A 25025-nucleotide genomic window follows, 5' to 3' on the forward strand; every position below is an offset into this window, starting at 1 on the left:
CACTCTGCTAACAATAAATCTTGAAGGACCTACTCGTAAATAATTTCAATGTTTAGAGTGCTCATAAAATAACGCACTTTAATGTGATGTAAATTCAGCAGTAATTGATTCTAAACATACCTACATGTAATGATTTACTTACATAAGTATATCTAATTCTAGGGTGTGGTAAGATGGAGTGAAAGTAATAAAACCCCAAGAAAAAATTACAAAACTTTTTGTTTTTCCACACTTCATTAATTCTATCTTTCTGTAGAAGTATTTATAATATTGCACAAGCTTTTCGCAGTTTGCACAAATATAATTTTACGTTTTGCGACAATTATTATTTATTTTCTAGCATAAACCGTAGTTTTGATGCCTTATTGCCCAAACGTGAACAGAAACTGGTTTGCACCGACTACATAAAAAATCAGTCCTCAAAACAATTCTAGAAGTAGACATTGCCACGAGGAAAGGGCAAGGTATGTAAGCTTCTGAGGTGGCGGATTGTGGGTGATTTGATTTATATGCTGGCGTAATTTCTAAAGTGTTGTTCATTTTATCTTCCTTTTTTTTCTGATATAATTATATGAAAGAAAAAAAACGAATTCCCACTTTAACATTCTCTTTTTCTTCTTCTTCTTCTTCTTCTTCTTCTTCTTCTTCTTCTTCTTTTCTTCTTCCTCTGCTTCTACAAATCTCTTGAGAATACTTTCAAAATCTGGTGTAACACCTGTAACTGATATGTTACTAATTGAGCTGTATCTAAGATATCTGTGCTCTCGTCTAATGCAAGGGAGAAAGCAACAACTATTTTTGCTTTCTTTAAGTTGATTTTCTATGTTTTTTTTTTTTTTAGTTTTTCCACTCTTATTACGGTGATTCTTCGTGATAAATTTGTGCTATCACAATTGGAAATTTCACGAGGGCTCAAAATTTCCATAGCTTTTGTTAGACGCATTTTCAGAAATTTACCCTCTTGGAAAGATTTGAAGGACCGAGCGATCTTCCAGCTAGTACGTACCTAGCATATTATTTAATTTCGAAATCATCAGGGATGTTGATTTTTACAATTATTTGTAATCAGAAATTTATCATTAACCTTGGCCTAGCAAAGTGCTAGGTATATTCAAAGACGTGTTCAAGTGTTTTAAAATATCAGCAAAATAGGCTACTAGAAATGATGTTCATGTAATATTTCGTGTTATTGTTGCACTGTTTTCTTCTGTTTTGGTCGTTTTTTTGGTGGTATGCACTAAATTTGTGTAAAATCATCGTTGTCTTCGATTTTACAGGGATTTGTATTTTTCGAATGGGGTTAAGTACCCTACCAGTTCGGTCGCATATAGAAGTCTCGCCCAAAAGTGGATCACACCTTTAAAGAGTTTGGGAACCACGATCTAGGCAAACATATTCATTGAACCTCAAAACATGCATTTGTTTGTAAATCTGTATTACTATCTTACGGTTTCTCCATTGATGAAGCAAGAACAAAAATAGATGGCATTCAGTTTCTTGTTGACATATTATGAACGTATATGAGAGTGTTATCTGTTGCTTTGCTGCTTGCAGAAATTAAAATACACTGTGATTCTCAATGATTACCCTGATTTAGAGATTGTTTATAGGCGTACCACGAATGATATAACAGTGGTACGAATATTACATCAAGAATATTCCTCAAAGTTTAATTTGCAATTTCCCGCGCGGCGTAGTTCCACTTTTTACCAGTAGAGAACTTGAGATCATAGAAATGGCGATCGGCGCTCAGCGTTCATTTGCAGTGTTGGATTTCATCTATCAACAAGATGGCGCTTCGCCTCATTTCACAATGACGTCCGGACATTTCTGAACGCTCGATTGCCAAACAGATTGATTGGTCACGCGGGGAGAGACGACATGCAGCTCTTGTCTTGGCCTCTACGTTCCCCTGACTTACCGTGCAACTTCTACCTGGGGGGGGTATGTTGTAGATTCTCTTCTTGTACGCCTATTACAGGAAAATCTGTCAGCGTTACAAGTCCTTGTCATCATCGCCATAGCTCTAATCGATATGGATTCACTTCATCGTGTATGGGATGAAATTGGACCACCGACTTGATATTTGTAGGGTTATAAGAGAAGCCCATATCGAGAACTTGAGCTCATTTTCAAAACGTCTCTTGTCCACCTGATAACGAAGATGAGTTTTTGTGACCATGCATTCTTCAAATATAACTTTACATACAACTGTCATGATTTGTCTTCAGAACGCCCTCTAAACCACTAAAATCTGGCGTTAAAAGTGACTATTGAAATCAAACTTACCTCTGTTCACAGCAAAATAACGACAAAATATTAGTTCCAGCTTTGCAATCGAAGTCTCGTGCTCTCATTTGATTCTAAATGCTGACAACAACTTTGGTTTCATAATATCTCTTGCTTAACTGGTAAGAAATTTTAGACCTAAAAACATTTTTCGGGTTTTTCCACGAAGTCTTGGGAATGGACAAGGGTCGTTTTGAAAATAAGCTCCTCACTTGTAAGGTACTATGTAAAAAAAAACTGAATAATTTCCCCATATACCTGTATGCGTAATTTTTTTTAAAGTTACGTAAAAAACTTGAAGAGTTTCCCCATATATTACCTATGTGCGTAATATTTTTAAGTTCAATACACTGTCTGCAATTTTTTTTTCTTTCCCCCCCCCCCCCCAGAAATAGGCAATCATTTAAGAATCACACTGTATGTTGTTGATATGGGTGCTGGAATGCAAGTACATTGCACAATATTGACGTTGTCAAGGTTACGGAGAGGCTGTGGCTAAAAAGAGAATTAGAGAATCTGCGCGGAATGATTCTGCCATCGTTATTGCTTGATCAGCTGATCACGTTTAAGTGTCTACCCCCGCTCAGAAATGTGAATTTATTCAAGTACCAGGTCGCAAAATGGACCCCTGCTTTTTACAATACGTATAATGTAATATTGTACATTATTTAGTATAACAAAAATATAATTTACATTCAAACATTTTCACCAAAACGAAGTGTTTTACAAGAAATCATTAATTAATTCATTCATTTATCTTTTCTTGTATGAAGTTTAGAGAAAGTGTTATATTAGAGAGAAAATACGTTTTAATAATTTCTGAAACTAAAAAACAGAGCTTTTCCTAATTAGTACATCAACTACTTTGTTCACAATTTTAGTATTTATTATTATTATTATTATTATTATTATTATTATTATTATTATTATTATTATTATTATCGTTATTTTATCGTCGTCATCATCATCATCATCATCATCATCATCATCATCATCACAATCATCTTCAACCTCATCCTAGAGGCCACAGATTTTCGCAGAACGATGAATTTGATGAATCCTGGCTTAAAACGGGAAGTGAGTTTCTTTTTAATTATGTTGCAATAAAACGGAAATACAAATATTTTTGCCTAGAATTTCCGCAAAAGAAAAGTTTTGCAGCGAGATAGTTGATAATGGTGCCATGAAATGTGCTCTTCATCTTGTGAGCTCAAAAAAATTTATTTGTGACATGTGTCTGAATGGGTGACACATCAAATTGAAACATTTTAGTTCTATTGGACGCATCTTAGGTTGAAGTGTTAAAGTACGTAATTTTGTTTTGAAAGTGCTAAGAAACTTGAGAAAATAACATAAGACGGAGTTTTTTGTTTTGCAAAATGTCATTTAAATAATTTTCTGAATGCTCTCTTACATACTTTCTATAATTATTAGTTGTTAATAAACATTCTTGATGTTCTATGTTTTTATTTCACTGTACTATTGAAATAATTGTCATTCAATATGTTGAAAAGTATAGGGCACGACATTTAGACTGCTTCATTGAAATGTAAAAAATTGCATAATTTCATTCTTCATGTTTTATATATTTCATTTGATTCCAGATTTATGAATTTCGACTTCTGTGGTTAGTATTTTAGGGTGCTATTCATAGACATTTCGCAGCACGCGCTACGAGCGTACTAAGCTAGCCCCGGCTATCCAATGGTTACTAGTACAGAATTCAAATCATATCCTATCGCTAACACTGGTTTATGAATACGAAAAACGCTGATCATCCACCGGAAACCCGCGCCAAAAATGTCTATGAATACAGCCCTAAATGTTGAAAATTCTTAACTAGATTAGTTTCAAGTCTTCAACTTGAATGGTCTATGAATGGTGAGACAAAACTAAACGGGGGACGTAAATGGGCACCCTACCTTATGTCTGATTGGTTCATGCCCGAGAGATAGGGAAAGGTGGTGTGAATAATTTTCAAACACTTATTAATTATTGAGGAGAGAGAGGTTAGAAGTATGATAAAAAGAAAGTATTCATTTATGTTTTTTTTTTTTTTTTTCAAAATAAGCAATGTACTTCAAAATATGTAAAATATTATTTAATATACATCAAAATATATAACTTAAAACTTTGAAATATGAAGACTCTTTTAGTGTGGTTCGCTGATTTTTGTTTTTCTCTTAGCTATTTATACAGAAATAGAAAATGCAGGCTAATTACATAAAATCCGGGCTCTAGTAATCAGGCGGTGTCAGTTTTTTTTTTAATTGTATAGAAAATAACAACGGTATTAATTAAAATTATTTGTTTCTTTGGAAAATCCCTACGTGACGATGCTTTAATGTTTTGTGGTTGCGTTAGTAATTTCGTGGAATCGATAGAGAATTTCACAATAACAAATAATTGACTTAACTTATAGTTCAAATGTTATCAATGAAGGACTGATTAACGGACAGGAAAATGACTTCATAACTCAAACATCTCCATCCTTTTGTGAGAAAATAGGCTAATAATATGGTTGACAGGACGTTGTGTGATGCCAATGAAATCAGAACCGATTACGCAATATCCGAAGGAAACTGTGAAGTAGTGAGTTGGGCCTTCGGACTCGTTTCTTGACAGTTCGTTGAGCTTTACGCACATGGCGCTGCAAGCAAAAGCATGGACATCTGTTGGCGAGAGTTGGAATTATGTTGAGTGCAATCGACTTCTCTTATCGACGTTCACGAAGTAAGTCGTTCGCTTTTGTTGTAGCGACGGAAATAGTTCTATTTCGAAAAAATGTGAAGAAATATACAGAATGGAAATGAAATAAACCTGCAGATTTTCAGAACGAATAGCTCATGTTGTATGTAACAAAGAAATGTAATTCCATATTGTTGGAAGTCCATTGTTTCCTCAGAAAAAAAAATGTTTTCTTCAAATGTTTAACAGCCTCTTATTCGGTAACTATTGAGAGTAAGACCTTGATTTTTATCTATATCGATAGAAAATCTAAGAAATAATAATTTATCCCTCTCGCGTATTTCAATAGCATGGACGGTTTTCGCGTAAATATAACTTAAAAACCACTAAATTGAAGCCACTGACCGATGCGTCCAGCTTGCAACATTGTAGCCAGAAGGGGAGATGGGAGGTAGTTCACTAAGGCAGACAGACCTGAGTTCGTTGGCCTCTTACATCTGTATTACGAGAAGAAAGAGACGGCGATGTTACCAGACTGCTGAAACTGCCAACTTAATTTTCTAATTAACCGTGTATTTAATCACAAAACGTAATGTAAGTTTTATATTCATTTAAGTGTATTCTATCGTCTCTTTCAATCTGCAAGGTTATTTCACTTCCATCCTGTATTCGTATATATTTAATAAAATAAAAGTTAGTTCATTTATACAGCAGTAAGCCTAACGCAGAATAAGACCAATTCACATTTATAGAGACAAAATCATTGTTTTCTGCTATTCATTTGCAAGAAAGCACACATTAACTCAATAAAGAATTCTGTGGTTTCAAAGTAAAAGGTGATAATGCCAATTTTTTGGCGAAAGTGATATTTTACGATACGTTGTGTATCCTGATGGTTGGTTTCTCTACCGTGGCAAAAGATGGCCTGCATATTTCCATTAATCTTCTCTCTAACTCGTTGTTATGAAACATGATCAGGCTAGTATAGTTTTATACGGTCGCTCATACTGTAAATGCTCGCTCTTTAAAAACAGCAAGAAAAGACATACCATATTTTGCTTTGGAGCCACAGATTTTCTATTTATGTACTTCATTTGTCATGGCAATAGAAACTGACGTTTCTGTGAAAATATAACCCATATTTTTACGAATAAAACTGTACTGTATCTCATCTTATCAACAGAGTTACAGGATTTTCAAATCTTTCGAGACTCTTGAGTAATCTTATTATACAATATTCATAAATGGTGTCGTTTGACATATTACATCTTGTCTACACACAATTGACGTACGAGTCATTGACATACTAGTTATTTGACATACTACTTCTTACCTACAGACAATTGACATGCTATAATTATATTCCCTACAGACACATGACACCTTCAAAGAGCCACTACCAATTATGACATAAAGTAGCTGTTTACTGTAGGATGGCAATTATCACGACGGTGCATTTCCATTTGCATAATGTCTACTACCCTCAAAGGAAGAAACTATATATATAGAAGAGTTCTTGCAGAAATTCAGAGCTATTGCCGAGGATATCATATTCCTCTACACCGGCGACAGTTAAGTCGAATTGGCCATCGTTAATGCACATACAACTGTCTTTCATGAAGCTAGTACAAGACTGTATTTGCTCCACCTCAGACTGTATACAGAGCCGTTCAGAATGGAGATTTGCACAGAAATTACGATAATATAGAAAAGAGAGCGTTTAGGAATATTGTCCATGAGCTCTCGAGTCTTGCGTTTGTACCAGTATATACGTAAGGATTATTTTTTTAGCCTCGGCGTAGCTCAGTGGTTAGAGTACCCAGTGGGTATAACCGGGGACCCCGGGTTCGATCCCGGCGACGCACATTGGTCCAGAATGAAAATTTAGCGGGACAAACTAATAATTTTTCAGCTACCTAGCAAATTTTTATGAAATTTTACACAGTAGTTACAGGTAGCATATATATTTTGTATACCAGCTCTCGTTACGTTGGTATAAAGGGAACTACCCCTTATATGGGGGCGCAATTAGACAAAATTAGTAATTTTACTCCTATAAAACAGATTTTTACGAAATTTTATACAGTAGTTACACGTAGTACATTTGTTTTGTGTACAAACTCTGATTACGTTGGTATAAGAGGAATTGCCCCTTATAGGGGGATGCATTTAGACAAAATTAGTAACTTTTCTTGTCTAACAGATTTTCATTAAACGGTATACAGTAGTTACAGGTAGTAAACTTGTTTTCTGGTTGGATGATCGTCCACCTCTGCTTCGACATGTGGGCGTGAGGTCAGCAGCCGGCTGGTAGGTCTAGGCCCTTCACGGGCTGTAGCGCCACGGATAAAAAAACTTGTTTTGTATACAAGCTCTAATTCTCTGGATTGTTTTTGTTTCGACGTCATACTTGCTGTAATGGAAAAGCTTTCTTGGGCAGCCACGTCTTTTTCCAGGGATAAGTTTTCTCTAAATTTTCATTACTATCACGATGAGAACCTAATTTAATGTTCATTTCGTTAAAAATAGAAATCATATTCTTTATCCTCTTGCTCTCCAACGATAAATTATCTTATGGGTAAAATGTAACATTTTAGGTACTATTGCACCTTTCGGGCACTCGGGAAGCTTATTTGATTCATAATTAACAAGCTGTCACCTTGAATTCTCTGAATTGTACTTCGGGAGCAGATCCGGTTCACAGATATTTAAAGAACTGTGATCTTGAAAAATTGCACTACTGCACCTGGAAAGAATAGTGCGCATAATTTATTACTTCCGCAAATCTGCGCACCTTAAGACTTCATTTAAAATAGAGTTAAATACTCGAGGAAGTGAAAAAAAAATCATTTTGGGACGGAACAAAGGTTTTTTTTCTCTACCTTAGTCAAGTCTGCACTCAATTCTTATATGTCTATTTTGTCCCTTGTCCAGTCATGCTAATTTGACACACTATAATAACATTAAATGTAACAAAAACAAACGGTGTTACATACCTAAAGAACTACTTGACATGTTGATACAAAATATGAATGGAATCGACCACTTACAACAAAGTTACAGCACAAAGAAAACGGCAGACTCGCGGCACTTGCTGAGTAAGAATGCTGGGTGGCGAAATGTGGCATGTTACCGGCTTCTTGTTTCGCAATATATTGTAAGTTCACAGGGCTAACGACTTCGAAGCTGGGTACCTGGTTCTAATGAAGTGCACTGGTAGCAATTTAACATGGGGGCATGAGATAGATACTCTGCCTGCCATTAAAAATTCACTTCGCTAAATCCCCAAGGTAATAAAAAAAAAAAAAAATTGTTTCGCTCTGCAGCCACCTCCGCTGATTAAGATTATCAGTTCAGTGTTACTCAGTTATATAGGAAACATAATGTAAGGGTTTTATTTAATTTTTTTTACATATAATTTTTCTACTTTTGTCCTCCTAAATAAGTTATGGATTTTAGACCACTGTGCGGCGAAGCGAATTTTTCTTCATTAACAACCAATTTGTACCAGTAGCTGATGTACATGCTGCATACGAAAAAAATGTATGGCAGAGTCCCAGAGTAACTAATTGATTTTCTTGAGTCCCAGAGTAACTAATTGATTTTCTTGAGTATTTTGATGTAACCTACATTAGCAGAAGAGCAGCCCGTGGTAGAAGGAGAGTTGTCCTTCCCAGGTATTTGCCTGAGCTATGGAACCAGTTTAATGCTGCAATCCAAAATGTACCATTGACGAACAACTTAACTGAAGCGTGGCATCGTAGATACGCTCTGTATTCTCTTATAAAACATATTATAAAGGGTCAGGAGGACAAAATGATGTTGGCGTTAGCTGCGGGAAGGCAAATTCGACGTAAACGTGGAGCAGAATATGAAAGGATAAACTGACGACTTATATCTCTGCATATCTCTCTGGCTGAAGATCGCGGTGCTATTGTACAGAATTTAAGAACTTGTGGCCACAATTTTCATTATAGTAATGTGAAGTAGGTACTGTTGTAGGATTTCTTAATAACTTATGTAAAAAATATAATTTAATATAAATTTGCGTTACCAGTATGCGTATTCAATTGTAATATATTTTATATTGCAGCATATTATAAAGTGGTATGTAAAGAGTACTATGTGAAAATTTCGGAACTATATTTTCAATATGTCAGATGTCGCATTGATGAAATGCCGTAGGTCAGTTGTCTGCCTCCGATTCATAACATACCAAAATCCAAGCCACAGGCAGACGGAATTGGAATACGTGTCTGCGACTTCCAAGCATTATTAAAATCTGTAAGGTTTAATTTCACATGGCTGGTGGGTCGTCGTCATTTTCATATTATAATGATCGAAAGGAAAAGTCAAATAGATTTTTACTGAGGATTAATGAATCCATTAATGGATTACAAGAACAAAGCGAGCAGATGATAACACAGAGAGGGAAATCAGATTTATTGTCGCTCTTCAAGTCCAGGGGATCACATACTGATGGTGACTTTTTTCGCACGAGGTGTTTTGCGTGTGTCGTCTTCCTCTGCTGCTTTTCCGCTGGGCTGACTACCCCCCGCAGGCTCTTGCTGTTCCTGCTCTCTGCTCAGCTTCTGGTAGTAGAGGCGCACAAACTCCTCGGTTTCGAATTCCACGCCGTGCAACTGCATCGTCCGTTGCAAGAGACGGGGCGTCTTCCACCGGCAGCGAAGGGTGCGAGCCCAGTTGTACAGGTCGAGGCACACGAAGCGGAATCGAGGGATCTCTCCCCGCTCGATGAACATCCCTAGACCGCGCCTGGCGTCGGGGGACGGCCGTCGCAGCGACAGCCACATGTCGAAGGCCAGGAAGAAGTCGATCCAGAAACAGAGCGCCGTCACGGTGGACATGACGGACTGCGCACGGGCGAAGTGGAAGAAGGTGTAGTCGACGTGCAGCGGGTGCGATGGGCTGTGCTGCAAATAGGCGTATGTCTGCACGAACACCATGGCCACTATGCCGCACGTGCTGCACAGCAAGCCGCTCACCAGCGAACATGCCGCTTCCTGCGACAGCAGCATAAAGGAAGTATGTAAATAATGTTGAATTCCATAGAAAGAATGGGGAAACCGAAAGATGGATGGATGGATGGATGGATGGATGGATGGATGGATGGATGGATGGATGGATGGGCAGGCAGGCAGGCAAAGGGGGAGACAGACCTACAGGCAGAGAGACAGACGGACAGGCAGATCGGTGGGTGGGTGAGTGAGTGAGTGAGTGAGTGAGTGAGTGAGTGAGTGAGTGAGTGAGTGAGTGAGTGAGTGAGTGAGTGAGTGAGTGAGTGAATGAGTGAGTGGGTTGATGGCTAGGCAGGTACGTACGTACAGTAAGTAGGTAGGTTAAATAGATGGATGGATGGCTGGATGGATGGATGGATGGATGGATGGATGGATGGATGGATGGATGGATGGATGGATGGATGGATGGATGGATGGGTAGGCAGACAAAAAATGACTGGCTGCCATACGCTAAGTCCCATTCGGAAGACTTTGGTTGATTCCATGTGTAAATCTCATTACAAGTGAAGGAATTTCTTAAAGGGACTGGGTAGTAAGAGAGTGTGGCTGTTGTGTATAAATTAAATTTTGCTATTACTCTTCAACTTTTGAACCTATCAATTTACAATTTTTACAGTAAACGCACAATATTCGCAGACATATTGTGGTTTTTATGTTGTCTTTCTACCTCATACACTTGATTTTATAAAAAACTTTAAACCTGAAAAATATTAATTAACTTCCAGTTAAAAACATAGGCATTTTAGGAACATTTTAATAAACTCTTGCACTACAGGTTTCTAAAAATTCAAGCATATTTCCAATGCAGTTGACTATGTTTTCTGTCATTTTCATCATATTATGAATATTCGTTCAATAGAAAAAAAGTTGTTTTACATTATGAAAAAAAAAATTAAATTGTTTCATACTTTTCTGGCTGTAAAATCTATAATAATTTTGATAACTATGTGAAAGTAGCCATGCATCCTTACCACCATATGAAATAGGAGTATGCAAAATTTCAGGCTTCTGTTTAATTTGTGTGTATATGTGAACGGAATGCTGTTAGTAGTAATAAATCAAACTGAACGGCATGCGATGGGTTGACTCAGCTGACTCGTGAGTAACGCTCTTCGTGATGAGAGAGGGAAGCCTTCCCGCCTAATAGAGTACGCCGTGCTCAGACGGTAGCGCGTTGGACACGAATCTGGGCAGTGCATGAAGTTCGGGTTCGAATCCCTTTTTTCCATTTTTTTTTATGTTTTTATTTTATGCGCATATTCGTAGCTTCCTAAGGTTATATCATTTTGCAATGCGTGCGAAAATTAATGGTTTGAAGAACAAATTTCCATCTTATATTGCGTCGTGTTACATTGCATTGACACAAAATATTTTTCAGATGATTCACATTACCACAATTCAGTGATTAATTGTTGTTGTTGTTTTCTAATGCCAGGTTTTTGACAATAAAGTCATTTGACCTCTTGCACTCCAATATTTTTCAAAGATATTATCATGACCAGCCACTGAAGCACAGATTTTGAGGTGTTCCGAATCCATTTCTTGGTTTGAGTTGCACAATGGGCAGTTAGGGGACTGATATATTCCAATTCTATGCAGGTGTTTGGCCAAACAATCATGGCCTGTTGCCAATCTAAATGCAGCTACAGACGATTTTCGTGGTAAATCGGGAATTAACTGTGGATTTTGATGAAGAGAGTTCCATTTTTTCCCTTGGGATTGAGTTATCAAATTTTGTTTGTTGAAGTCTAAGTATGTAGATTTAATAAATCTCTTCACAGAGTAATATGTAGATTTAGTAACAGGTCTGTAAGTAGCAGTGCTGCCCTTCTTTGCTAAAGCATCCGCATTCTCGTTTCCCAGGATTCCACAATGGGATGGTATCCATTGGAATACAATTCTTTTATTGAGTGATGTTAATTGAGAGAGCATTTTAGTTATTTCTGCTGTTTGAGATGAAGGTGTGTATTTAGAGACGATTGATAGAATAGCTGCTTTGGAGTCTGACAATATAATTGCATTCCTAAATTTATTTATGTAGCATAGAAGATTCCTAAGACATTCACTTATTGCAATGATTTCACCATCAAAACTTGTTGTCCCATATCCAAGAGATCTATAAAGTGAGAAGAGACAGCACGTAACACCTGCACCGGCACCTTGTTCTCTGGAGATCAAGGATCCGTCGGTGTATAAATGAAGCCAGTTTTGTGGAGGGTACCTAATATTAATTGTCTCTAAAGACAAGTGTTTCATTATTTCAGTGTTTACTTCTGATTTCAGTATTTCTTCTGTTAAATTTAGATTATATTCTATATTTAATAGAGTTAAAGGGTTTGGTTTAATTTGTAAGTTTTCTTTTAAATTCGGGATATTGATTTTCTGTTTTAATTCTTGAACAATGGATATGAAACTTTTTTGAGTTTTCAATCTACAGAGAGGACTATATGAATGCCAATTGTTTCCTGGTAATCTGATAAATTTTTCATATTGAATCAGTGCTTTTTCTTCTATTGTCATTTTGATGCTCTTAATATTAGTGAACATGATGGACTGCGCACGGGCGAAGTGGATTAATTGTAAACATAGTATACCGAATACAAAATGCTAATACTCTGTGTTGATAACTTATGAATTCGAAACAAATTCTTAAAACTTTCAATTCTTGTAACTTACAATATTTTATTTCATATATGTCAGATTTCATTATTATAATAAATGAATATTTTACTATTGACACCCCTAAAATGTGCTCAGAATGAATTGGCCCGTATGTGTTGGGCCATTCCTGCAGAAACAATTCATAGACGGAAAATCATGGAGGGAGATTTGGATGGATATTTTGAAGTTCGAAAAGGAGGAGACCTATTAGATAAATCATAACCATATTAAATTAACAAGTAATGTTCTTACGCTTGGCAACGTTGTTACACCAGCATATTAAGATCCGTTTTTAGAAAGCATAGCAGACGACACATTTACGAAATATGTTTAAAATTTCGTTTTTAATGACTTCGTAATAATTATCGAAAAGCTTAGGAACGATTTGAGTATGAAAGTGATTAATTATTTTCGGGACATCAGTGGACTGAATCTGAATTTTAATACACTATTGAAGCCACTTTGAATCATTTTAATTAGTTTGTTGATGTTCTGTTGATTTTTACACAACCTATTTTTCAAACTTGGTGAAAATTAAAAGGTTCGATTAGATCTTACCTTACTTTTGATGATCTGAGAGACCGTGGAGAGGTAAGAGAACTTTTTCTCACAATAAGTATAGAGATTTTGTTATATCTGCCTGAATCTTTCAACACTTCAAACAGATCCAAGCTCGTCACCTTAGACAAGCCACCTGGGAGGAGGAGGAGGAGGAGGAGGAGGAGGAGGAGAAGGGAAAGGAGGAGGAGAAGAAGAAGAAGCATAGGTATCTCTCAAAACTGTGAACAGATGTGAATGAAACTTATACCATCAATTACATAAATCATTGTATAATCAGAAAAGCTTAGTTGTAATGCGTACGTTTTTTATAACTCAAGTTAAAGCTTGGATTCGTTCGACAATAAATATATTTAAAAGCAACCGTAAAGGGTTTTATACACCCACAAATAATATGTTAGTTATCGTATTTTATAAACAGAAAATACATACCTTCATCTTCATTTTTCATTATAAGTTACCCAAAAATATCGACACAAAGCTGCTTAATATAGCGAACAAGCACGGCTGTTTAGAAGCAACTGGGCATTGCGCGAGTCACAATAAAACATTCTCGCACTTTGTTCGGCAGAATAAACACATGAAGAGAAGGAAGACGGTTTCCATAGACTTTCATTTTACTCGTAGCCTGATTTTATAACAAATTGTGATAATTCAAACCATCTATTATTTATGATGAAAAAACATATTTTTGGCGCCATAAATGCTCATGCCATGAATTTAGCCCACTGTGAGACAGCATTAACGAAAACTAGTTTCTCGGCATCAAGGTGGTATATTTTTGTGAAAATATTGAATTTAATTTTTTTCATTATCAGAATACCGTACATTTTCGTCGTACCTTTTCGTATTATTGCGAAAGAAAAATGGGAGATTGAAAGGAAATTAGAAAGAAATGAAAGAAAAGTGAAAGAGCGAAAGAAAGAAGGAAGAGGCGAAAAAAAAAGATAAAAAGGAACGAGTGCAATGCTAAGTTAATAGGACAACAAGTATTAAAAGAAAAATATGCAAAACGCGTGAAGAAGCGTGTACGCACCACGTGGGAGCTTACGAGCGATTCTGTGCAGTAAGCGACGAAGAGGGCGGTGGAGACGAAGAAGGAGCCGCAGAAAGTGCCACAGAAGAGTGTCACGTGTGGGAACGGGTTGGGTTGATCCACGTACGACAGCACGTGCACCACGGCGCACGCCAGGCACAGCAACTGAAATCAGTAGTGACAGGCAAACATGAAACTTCATTTTCTAAACTCTAAACCAGGGCTGGGCACGTTACGTGATTCTGAGAAATGAGCGCTGTGTGCTTTAAAGAGCGGATCTCGCGAGCGGTGTGACTTATGCATACTGTACGTCATTCAGTGTCGGTGCAGTGGTGACTCTGCAGTATGAAGGCGAACTTTGAAGACGGAGCTTCCGCTCATACACTAAAGCGTCCCGCTACTCCCAATGCTTTTAATGTATCATGGGAGGAGGAGTTCTTTTTGGTAGAGAACAGTGGATTAGCAAAGTGTTTAATTTGGCATAAAACACTCCAACTGATTGAGAGGTTCAATATCCAACGACATTATTCTTTACAACATGCTACTGAATATGACAAATATGTTGGTAATTAACACCATAAATTAATACAACTTAAAGAAAATGTTTCTCAGGTACATTATATTAGAGTATCTATTTGATATTTGCATTGCATTATAAGTTATTGTACACTTAGTAATATATAATTTTAAATTATACATGTATTATGATATATAATATTATATATCATGAACTGTAATATATTACACTATGATATATCATAATATTTGTGTAATTTAAAATTGTATATTACTAAATGTACTATAATAACTTATAATGCAATATAAATATCGAATAAATATTCTAATATAGTGTACCTGAGAAACATTTTCTTTAAGTTGTATTATTATATTATATTATATTATATTATATTATATTATATTATATTATATTATATTATATTATATTATATTATATTATATTATATTATATTATATTATATTATATTATATTATATTATATTATATATTAACAGGATGACAATAATGCACTTAGTGAATCGGCCATGAGAATTAGCTACAAAATTTGCCACGAAATTGCAAAGGAATTGAAAACATTCAACGAAGGTGAATTCATCAAGCGATGTTTAATTATATTGGCAGATGAACTCTGTCCAAAGCAAGTAGGGGAAGTGGAAGCCATATGCCTGTCTTGTAGAACCGTGGTGAGGAGGTTGCAGTATGTGCGTATGGGTTATGTAAATAAGCGTAATGATTTGTGTGTGCATAGAGCGAAGTTTATTTCATTAAATTAATAAGAGTGTTATAAATTCTGTAAACACTTTCTTCCCGATAAATTAAAATTAATCCATGTACAAACACTCGTGATGCCACACTTTGACTACTGCGATATTATATTAAGTAACCTAAATGCAAATTTGAGCAGCAGGCTACAACGTGTGCATAATGCGTGCGTCCGTTATATTTGTAATATTCGTAAGTATGATCATGTTTCCCCGTCTTTCCAAACTCTGTCTTGGCTAAGGCTAAGCGATCGACGAGCCCTGCATTCTCTTGTTCTCTTATTTCGAATTCTGCGCACCGCTACCCCAATCTATTTGGCTTCTCGTTTTCAAAATTTATCTGCATATCATCAGCTAAGTACAAGATCTCAGCATAACAATTTATTCATTATACCCTACCACAAGACATCTTTATATTCTTCATCTTATACAGTTTCAGTTGCTAGAAATTGGAACTCGCTTGCGAGTGATCTAAGGGGTTGTTGGACAATAACTTCATTTAGGTCAAAATTACATAAATTCTTACTTAACAGATTAATTGCTGATTAATATTTGTTACTTATAATGAAACTAACATCTGTCCATTCTTATTATTATCATTAATTTCTCTAAATAGATTTACAATATCTCTAATGTCAATTACATTAATATTCTCATTATAGAAATATATTTTAGATTTATATATATATTTTTTCTCCCTGTAACATAGTCCTAGTAAGATTATATTAAATTAATTTTCATCATTTTACTAGCTATCTCAAATCTTAAATTAATTATAATTGATTGAATTAAATTAGCTCATAAATTAAGTTACTACTTTACCTTATAGGTTTATCTAAATTTAAATAAATATGTAGTCTACTAGTCTTTAAAACTTAACTGAAGAATATAGCTGGAGAACCTTTTAAGTGTAGTGTAAATATTTGTAATTTAAATATGTATTGTATTGATTAAGGCTGGTTGAGCGGAAGAGAAGGCCTTATGGCCTTAACTCTGCCAGCGAAAATAAAACATTATTATTATTATTATTATTATTATTATTATTATTATTATTAATGTACAATGGATTGATGTAATATCCTTATAAACTATTATGTACTGACAGACTGAATGACTAGAACAACCGTGGCTCTTGTTACATTAATGCAGGGAAGGTAGGCCTAGCTGTAATGTGAGTCCGCCACTGCGTGAACGTTCTGCTCTGGCTTGGAATTGAAGTGCCTTGCGGAGCGAGAGCAGCTCTGGCCGACTAGACTGAGCCGCTCTCATGCCCGGCCCTGCTCTAAGCCGTTCCTGCTGGGAACAAATATTTCCACGTTTCACGATGTGTAAAATGCAATTACCGTCAAAAAGTTTGCATGTTTTATAATATCTTGGTAAAATTTTTATATTTCATAAAAAATCTTCGTAAGTTTGCATATTTTCCCCTCCCCCTCCATTAATATTTTTTATAACAACCACAGAACCGAACTTTCCAGAAAACACTAAACATCCAAGCCACCTATTCCACCAATAATTCTGGGATTTCCAAGGACAAGCGAAATCTCGAATTTTCTTTCTAGAATCATTGAACTAGTAGTGTCGATGAATTTGAAAAGCCAAAACAAAACAAGTGGTTACTATTCCACCTTTGTTCATCCTTTCTAGTCCAGTGAATTTCTTCGGTGTTGTCATGTATACTGATATACTTGTAAAGTAATATTTTAAACGGGTTTCAACTATCAATTTTGTTGTCTACTACATTTCTTCTCTTTTTGCAGTGCCATGATGGCTTTTTCGTCATACAAAACAATATTAACTGACAGAAGGTGTACCTAATCATTTACCAGAAAATACAGTAATGTTTTTGTGTTGTATCGTAACCAGTGTTGAGTTCAATGAATGTAGGCCTAACAGCGGTGTAAAAAATTGGGTTACGTACTGTAGTTCTTGCATTCAGACAACGATTTGATTATGCTGAAAAACTGTTTAATTATTCACATAGAGCCGTCCGAGATCAAAATGGACTATGTTATCCAAAGTAAATTTTAAGAAAAGGTGCAAACATTTCCTACATATGATCTATGTACTGTTTTTTCTATGTATTTTACATGTCTGAAATAAACCATTTTGAAACTAAACCTTTCACTGTGTAAAGTTTTCAACCCAAACTTGCCAACGACGTCAATAACTCATGTCCTAAAAAAGAGACACATAGCCCATTTTGATCTAGGGCGCCTTTATATTACAATATTTAATTTGATGGCATACCGCTACTAAAAGTAGACGAAACTATTAATCATTAAAGGCTTATATTGATGCGAATCTTCTCCAAATGGCTTAGGAATGAAGATATTTTAGCATTGAAATATGTATTTAATATTTTCATATTTTGCACAGAGTGCAAATCCCATGGGTTGTATCAAATGTCACTGGATTTTTCTTGGATCATTACAGCTCATGCATTTTGTCAAGACACTCGCGATGTGCAGTACGGGAACAAATTTCTGTGGCGAGGGTAGGAATAGAAGGGAAGGTGAAGTGTGTGTCTACCGAGAGACCGAGTTCAAGGCAAAGACAAACCCATTCCCCTATAAATCGTAAGTAGACTCATCCGATCGTTACTGCTGTTGGACAATATGAATTGTACCAAATGTCCGATAATCAAAATCGCGTTGTTTTAACACTTAACATCAGATTGCGTCATAGTTAACGAGTAGTAACTAAGTTGGTAGAATATTGCATAACTGCTCTCTTGCAGACGTTAGTAAAGTTGTATTTCATTTCATATTATTCATTATTGAGAGTGTTGTGTCATTTGAACCGAACAAGTGAGCTTGGCAGTGTTGCCAATTCATAGGTTTTCCCGCTAGAAATGGGTTTTCAGTTTTAGTTATTGAGTAAATTTTATAAATTGTATGAACTGATATAGGGATTTAGCGGTTTTTTAAAGACTCATAGCTGCAAAATAATCTTTTTTTTTTCTTGACAATATAGCAATTTAACGACTTCTGCACTGTTTCATAGCGGGTTTTTAAGAATCGAGTTGGCAACACTGGAACTTAGTACAGATTCTACATTAGAGAATAGCATGTAAGCCGATAAAAATAGCAAAGCATTGTCGAAGAGAATTTTGCTCAAAAAACGGTTAATAGATTATTGAAATGATCCTAATTTGACAACAAACGGCAAGGTCATCTTCTGCCAATTTTGCAAAGAGGTAGTAAGTTATGAGATTTTGATGTTTTGTTTTGATGTTTTTTACATCTAAACTCTCTTACTTAGAACATGAATTCAAGATTCTTGGATTTTTTATATTCAAGTTAAATATGAGAAAAATATCATCTGCAACAACAGCAAATACAAGGCATCAAAGCAACACATCCATTTTTTTTTTCAACTTACGTCTGACCATTTACTTTATTTATTTGTTTACTTATTCATGTACTTATTTATGTGTAATGGTAGAGTTATGGCTACAGGGTCTTTTCTTAACAGGTCACATCTAGAAAGAATCCATATTGGTACTGCAAAGTTTTTAGCAAATATTTCTTTCAATAAGCTGGAAAATAAAACACTGAATGAATTTCTTGGGAAATTGACAAAAATGCAAGTCCCTATCCAATTCATAGAAAGGGAACATTAAGTTAACGAAAGATTGGAGCTGCTGATATGACAAAGATGCAAAAGATCTCAAAACGGAATCCTGGATGGAATACAATAGTGAAAATAGTATACTTGAAAAGATATAGGAAATGGAGCTACAGCAGGTTACTTACTTTAAATATACTCCATTCACGTCTTGTGAGATTAAAGGAACATTTTCTACATTTCAGAACATTCTTAGTGCTAGAACGTCCTTTGTAACGGAGAACTTAGAAATTTTTATTTTATTGGGTTATTTTAAGACGCTGTATCAACATCTAGGTTATTTAGCATCTGAATGAAATGAAGGTGATAATGCCGGTGAAATGAGTCCGGGGTCCAGCACCGAAAGTTACCCAGCATTTGCTCGTATATGGGTTGAGGGAAAACCGCGGAAAAAACCTCAATCAGGTAACTTGCCCCGACCGGGATTCGAACCCGGGCCACGCGCTGACCGTTACTCCACAAGTGTGGACGAAGAACTTAGAAAAATATATTATTGTTACATACTGATTTCACGAATCACGACAAAAGTAGCATTGTACAGCTGTCAAAAGAAAAAGTGGCCGCTCTCGTGAAACAAAGTCCCTTCGGGTATCTTCGCTACAATTCGGAGACAGGCGATGTTACATGTTGTTGGACCACGTTGCCTGATATCTACAGTTATAATTGAAGTATTCTGTGTGTTATTCGATAGCGTAATGGTAGCGTTCAGGCCTCTTAATCATGAGGTCCTGCGTTCGACTACAACCTCGTGCTTTTTATGTTCTTTTTTGTTCTGTTTTTGAGAGAGACAAACTATACATAAAAGCTCCTTTCTCTTTTATGATTATTTTAGTAATTAGCATCAGGTTCATTAATATATTATGCCATGACTTTATCATTATGATATTGTGGCTGCAAATGGAAAGAAAAAAGATTTTATTCTCAATAAAAATATCTTTCGTGGCATAAACAAAACAAATTTACTGGCGTCGGCCTTAAAATATTCAAACAGTTAAGCGTTCAAAAAACAAAACAAAAAGCCACAATTCAATATTTAGTCTATCTTCCTCTTATCTCGATCATCTTGCAGTCGAGTGGGCATGGAATTGACTAGTCTTTGCAAATAGCGACTGCTCTTAGACACGATATTCCAGGCATTCTGAACATACATACATAAGTGTTCTGTCCATGGGCAGGTCTTTCATTGCAAACCCAGCAATCTCCAATCTTTCTTATTTTCTGCCTTCCTCTTAGTCTCCGCATATGATCCACATATCCTAATGTCGTCTATTATTCTTTTCAACCAGAGACCCAACCAATTCCTTTTTCTCTTTCTAATCAGTTTCAGCATCATTCTTTCTTCACTCACTTTTTCAAACACAATTTTATTTCTTATTCTGTCTGTCCACTTCACACGCACCGCTATTCTCCACATCCACATTTCAAATGTTTCAATTCGTTTCTCTTCATTTCGTCGTAATGTCCATGTTCCTTCCCCATACAATGCCACACTCCACACAAAGCACTTCACTAGTCTCTTCCTTAGTTCTTTTTCCAAAGGTCCGCAGAAGATCCTTCTTCTTCTATTAAAAGCTTCCTTTGTTCATGTTTGCAGTTTTTCTTGGGAAGGATAGGCCTAAATGCGGTAACATCCCGTTGCTTTCCGCACACCACTATCTCTTTCGCATCTTATTAAATTCCAGGGGGCCCAAGCGTGGAGATGAGGAGAGTGAATTTGATTAATTGGGCCCTCCGGACTTCACCGAAAGTCACGGCAAGGGTTAAATATTAATTCTATCAGGATGCTTTACTCAATCAGAGACCGGGAAATTTCAATTAGCCTTTGCCCCCCGCATCCTGGACTAGCTTCTACGAATCATCAGAAAATCTTAAAGTGTGATTGGGCCAATTTTTCCGAAAATGTTTCCACACTTTTGCCCTCGTAGCTCAGCGGACGAACGTCGGAATTTAGATGTCAACGTCTCAGGTTCAATTCCTCGTTACTCCTTTTCATTTTATTGTGGTTCAAGATAGTAAAATGTAATAATACAAAAAGAAAAACTAATACCAGTATTATGCAACTGGATTTTTCCAAACCTAATATTAAATTTATGTTATTTATATCGCTAAAGAACGATTACAATATAAATAACTTGAATATTATTTATACAGTATCACTAAAGAATGATAACAATATAAATGATAAATATCGGTTTGTTTAGTTAATATAAGATATTATATAATACGTATTTAATTATCTAAATAAAATAACCTATTTTACAAAGAAAGATGGTTATTTGTGTTATAATAATTACTTACATAAAATACAGATTATTTATATTGCGAAAGAACAATAACAATATAAATAATTTGAATATTATTTTATAATGCTAATGAAGTAAAACAGAATATAAATGATAACTTGAATATTATTTATATCGCTAAAGAACGATAACAATATAAAAAACGTGAATATTATTCATATCGGAATTTCACAGATTTATTACAGATGTATTTAAGAAATTGTAGAAGAATAGTAATTAGTAACAGTGTCCTGTTTATTCTTCTTGGAGCCAAATTTGTAACTTTTAAAAGTGTGGTTACTGTGTTGAAGTGTATATGTTGCAACGGATGCTTGATTTGTTGTGTATGTGAGTCAGTTATGGGATGCTTGATGTCGTCGCAATGTCGTAATTATAGTTTGATTGTGTTTGTGTGACTATTGTGTATTAATTTATGATGTATGGTACGGAAAGCTGCATATTTGTGTTATAAAAGTGTTACGTATGTGTGTTGTTAATGTTTTTGTATGGTTCAAATTGATAACTGATATTTGTTTTGCAATCGCAATGCCTAATTTACGGTTTGTTTATGTTTTGTTTACATCGCGTAAGCTAATTTAATTTTCTTTTCCATTTCTCTTTATGCTTATCTTTTTTGTGTATAAAACTATAGCCCTAACATACATATGTAAAATAGGGCTAACCCCCATTGGAGATACAATAATAATAATTATTATTCATAACGTTATAAAACGATAACAGAATATAAATGATGACATGAATTTTATTCATATCTCTAAAGAACGATAACAAAATATAAGTAACGTGATATCCATAAAGAACGATAACTGGATGTAAATGATAATTTGAATATCATTTACATCGCTAAAGAACGATTAAAAAATAAAATGAAAACTTGAAGAAGGCCCGAACCCACAACCTTTGAATCATTAAACAAGCACTCTATCGCTGGTCTATGAGGCGCAGATATGGAACACTTTCATAGTTCCGGAACTGCTTGTACAAGCACATGCATCGTGTAACATCGCCGCGACCCGAAGTGGACTTTGAAAATATTCGCTGTTCACGAGTGCGGCCACTTTTTTTTTTTTTTTTACAACTGTACATTGCAAAGAGCATGACAACGATTAACTTTAAAATAGCCTAATAATTTTATTGAATTGTAATAAGTGCCTATTAGATACATTTAGTGCTTATGTGAATGCCTATTTCAAGCATTTTTACTACATTCTTGCCTGTTATTTTTCATTTTTAGTGCCTCCATGTTATAGCTTTACTAATAATATAAAATTATATATTTTTTAAATGTTAACAGTGACAACTGATGTTTCTGGAAATGCGATAGAGTGCCAGGAGTACTGTGTGTCTATCATACTCCTCTCGCGCATAACGCACAGTAAATCAGAACTCTACCTCATGAAGTCATGAAAGCATGGAGCTCAACTACCATGCCATGCCCATTCAGTCAGAGAGTGTTACCTCTATTTTTTTCTTTATCTTTTCTTACCATTTGTATAAACCTGATAACTCCAAAGAAATTGTTGCCTGATCGTTGTTCTTCTTCGTCGCGTTCTCTGAACTCTACTGGCATTGTTCAACTTCAACATCCTGTTCAAGAATAGCAAAAATTAATACATTTGACGATGACTATGATGATGATGATGATGACGACGACGACGACGACGTTATTATGTTCGTATAGAGTTCAGTAATTCGTATTTAAGGAATTGATCATGATCGATTTCCTTGATATTTCATAATAAGTATTTTTAATCCTACACGACATAATATTTGCTGCAATATTGCTAAATTTGTTGACCTAAAGAATATAAAACATATACTTGCCCTGTTGTTTTCTGTGTCTTGGCTTATTGATATCTATAAGACCCATCATTCTTTCTTCTTATCCGTGAAAGTGAACTTATTCACTGCTCAAATTAAATTGTATTTCAAAATCTATTAAAATATGTCACGTAATACGGCTATATTGGAATTTATATTACTCATATAAAGTTAGGCCTTCGAATATCTGTATAAAGGTCAATTACTTTAAGTCTATTGTTGAGTTATCAATCTACACGTCCACAAAATAAATATGCTTCTATTGTATTTGAATGGTGGTGAGATTGAGTAGGTCATGGAAAGAACTATATTATCGTTTGATATTCACAGCACTTTAATTTTAATGTATTATTGATATTCACAGTAATTTAATTTAATGTATTTGACAGTTTTCTGAATAGTGGTTTCAAAACTTATATTTCTGATTTTGACTGTATTGTGCCTGAAACCTGTGCAGATATTAGCAGACTTTTAGTAAGTGTTTTTTTTTATGTATTTGTTGGTCGCCCAGCAAACTTGCTATGCAGACCACTGTTAAATTATGGCATATCTCATACAAAATAGCATGATGAGGTTGGCCAGAACCACCTACATACAAGCCGGAGCCTTGGATCGGCAACATTGTAATAATAAATTGGCAGTACTTAATGATGTATTTCGTTAAATATTATGTTAAATGTATGTTTCTGTACTTTTTCATAGATTTTCATACTTTGCGTAACTATTTAGGCCTACACCTTTATACTTTATTATTATATGTCAAAAGTTTTCTTTGTTTATAATTTTTGCACGGTTTACATTCTTAGTTAGTTTTTATGGTTACATTTATTTAAAATTATATTTGAAAAAGTTTATAACGTATAATTCAGGATAACTTGACATTGGAATTCAAAATAATATGCATTTACTAACTTATGTTTCATTATTAACAGCACTTGATTCAGATCACTGTTCAATGTTGATTACTTTCCACTTACTCCTAACATAACACATCATGTGCAACGCTTATTATTTTGTTGATTGGAATAAATTTCAATTGACGCTAGACTCAATGTTAGTCTTGAGTCTTCGTCGCACAGTACTGATGTCGACAAATTGATCACGGTAAACAACAACCTTCAATCTCTGATGAATGTTTATCGGAGGAACATTTTCTGTTGTTTAAAACGCGATCACAGCACGCGCTTCAGACGCACCGACACAGTGCTGGTACACGCCGCCTCATCTCAGGCTGTAACCCAGTCTAGTATATATAGTCACGACGCTTGAGTTGTGAGGGTGCTAGGAACAATAGACTGTGCCAGTACTATTTCGCATTGTCTGTAATGAGGCGATATTAGCGATCCTAGTGGTTAGCAACTATCTATGGATGCATATTTACTACGTATTGAGCTTCGTGACTGTATGTACTAGAAACTAGACTGTGCTATAACTCAGAGCTCTCTACTGGCAGAGACATCACTGAAAGCAGAAAGTTCACTGAATACAATGTACTATCACTAATATTTTAACTATATTCACAGAGACAAAAAAAATAGGAGGCATTACTTTTCTGCACGCCCTCGTACTTATCCATAATCCCATCTATGAGCTCAATATTCCCCACACCATTTACAGACTTCCCCACAACATTATGCATTCATCCCCATGTAGGTAATGTGTTGCTTCTGTGTTGGGCTTCTTTTATATCCTATGAATGCCATCTGAACCATAAAGATTT

At 35.4% G+C, this 25025-nt stretch overlaps 1 protein-coding gene across 1 annotated transcript; it reads right to left on the bottom strand.

The window, feature by feature from the left end:
- Nucleotides 1-8990: 8990 nt before the first annotated feature.
- On the bottom strand, nt 8991-23066 carry LOC138706207 (uncharacterized). The gene is made up of 3 exons (XM_069835233.1): nt 22971-23066; nt 14272-14436; nt 8991-10001 (listed from the first exon to the last, which is right to left on the bottom strand). The coding sequence occupies exons 1-3, from the start codon at nt 23052-23054 to the stop codon at nt 9447-9449; spliced, it is 804 nt and encodes a 267-aa protein (XP_069691334.1). The 5' UTR covers nt 23055-23066; the 3' UTR covers nt 8991-9446.
- Nucleotides 23067-25025: the final 1959 nt, after the last annotated feature.

This window comes from Periplaneta americana, chromosome 9, assembly GCF_040183065.1.
Source record: "Periplaneta americana isolate PAMFEO1 chromosome 9, P.americana_PAMFEO1_priV1, whole genome shotgun sequence".
In the NCBI taxonomy this organism is placed as follows: domain Eukaryota; kingdom Metazoa; phylum Arthropoda; class Insecta; order Blattodea; family Blattidae; genus Periplaneta; species Periplaneta americana.

Coding starts and splice junctions, on each gene's coding strand:
- LOC138706207 (XM_069835233.1), bottom strand. CDS start 23,054: ATGCCAGTAGAGTTCAGAGAACGCGACGAAGAAGAACAACGATCAGGC. Junction 14,437..22,970: donor TTATCAGGTTTATACAAATG/GTAAGAAAAGAT, acceptor TACTGATTTCAG/TTGCTGTGCCTGGCGTGCGC. Junction 10,002..14,271: donor CGCTCGTAAGCTCCCACGTG/GTGCGTACACGC, acceptor CTGCTGTCGCAG/GAAGCGGCATGTTCGCTGGT.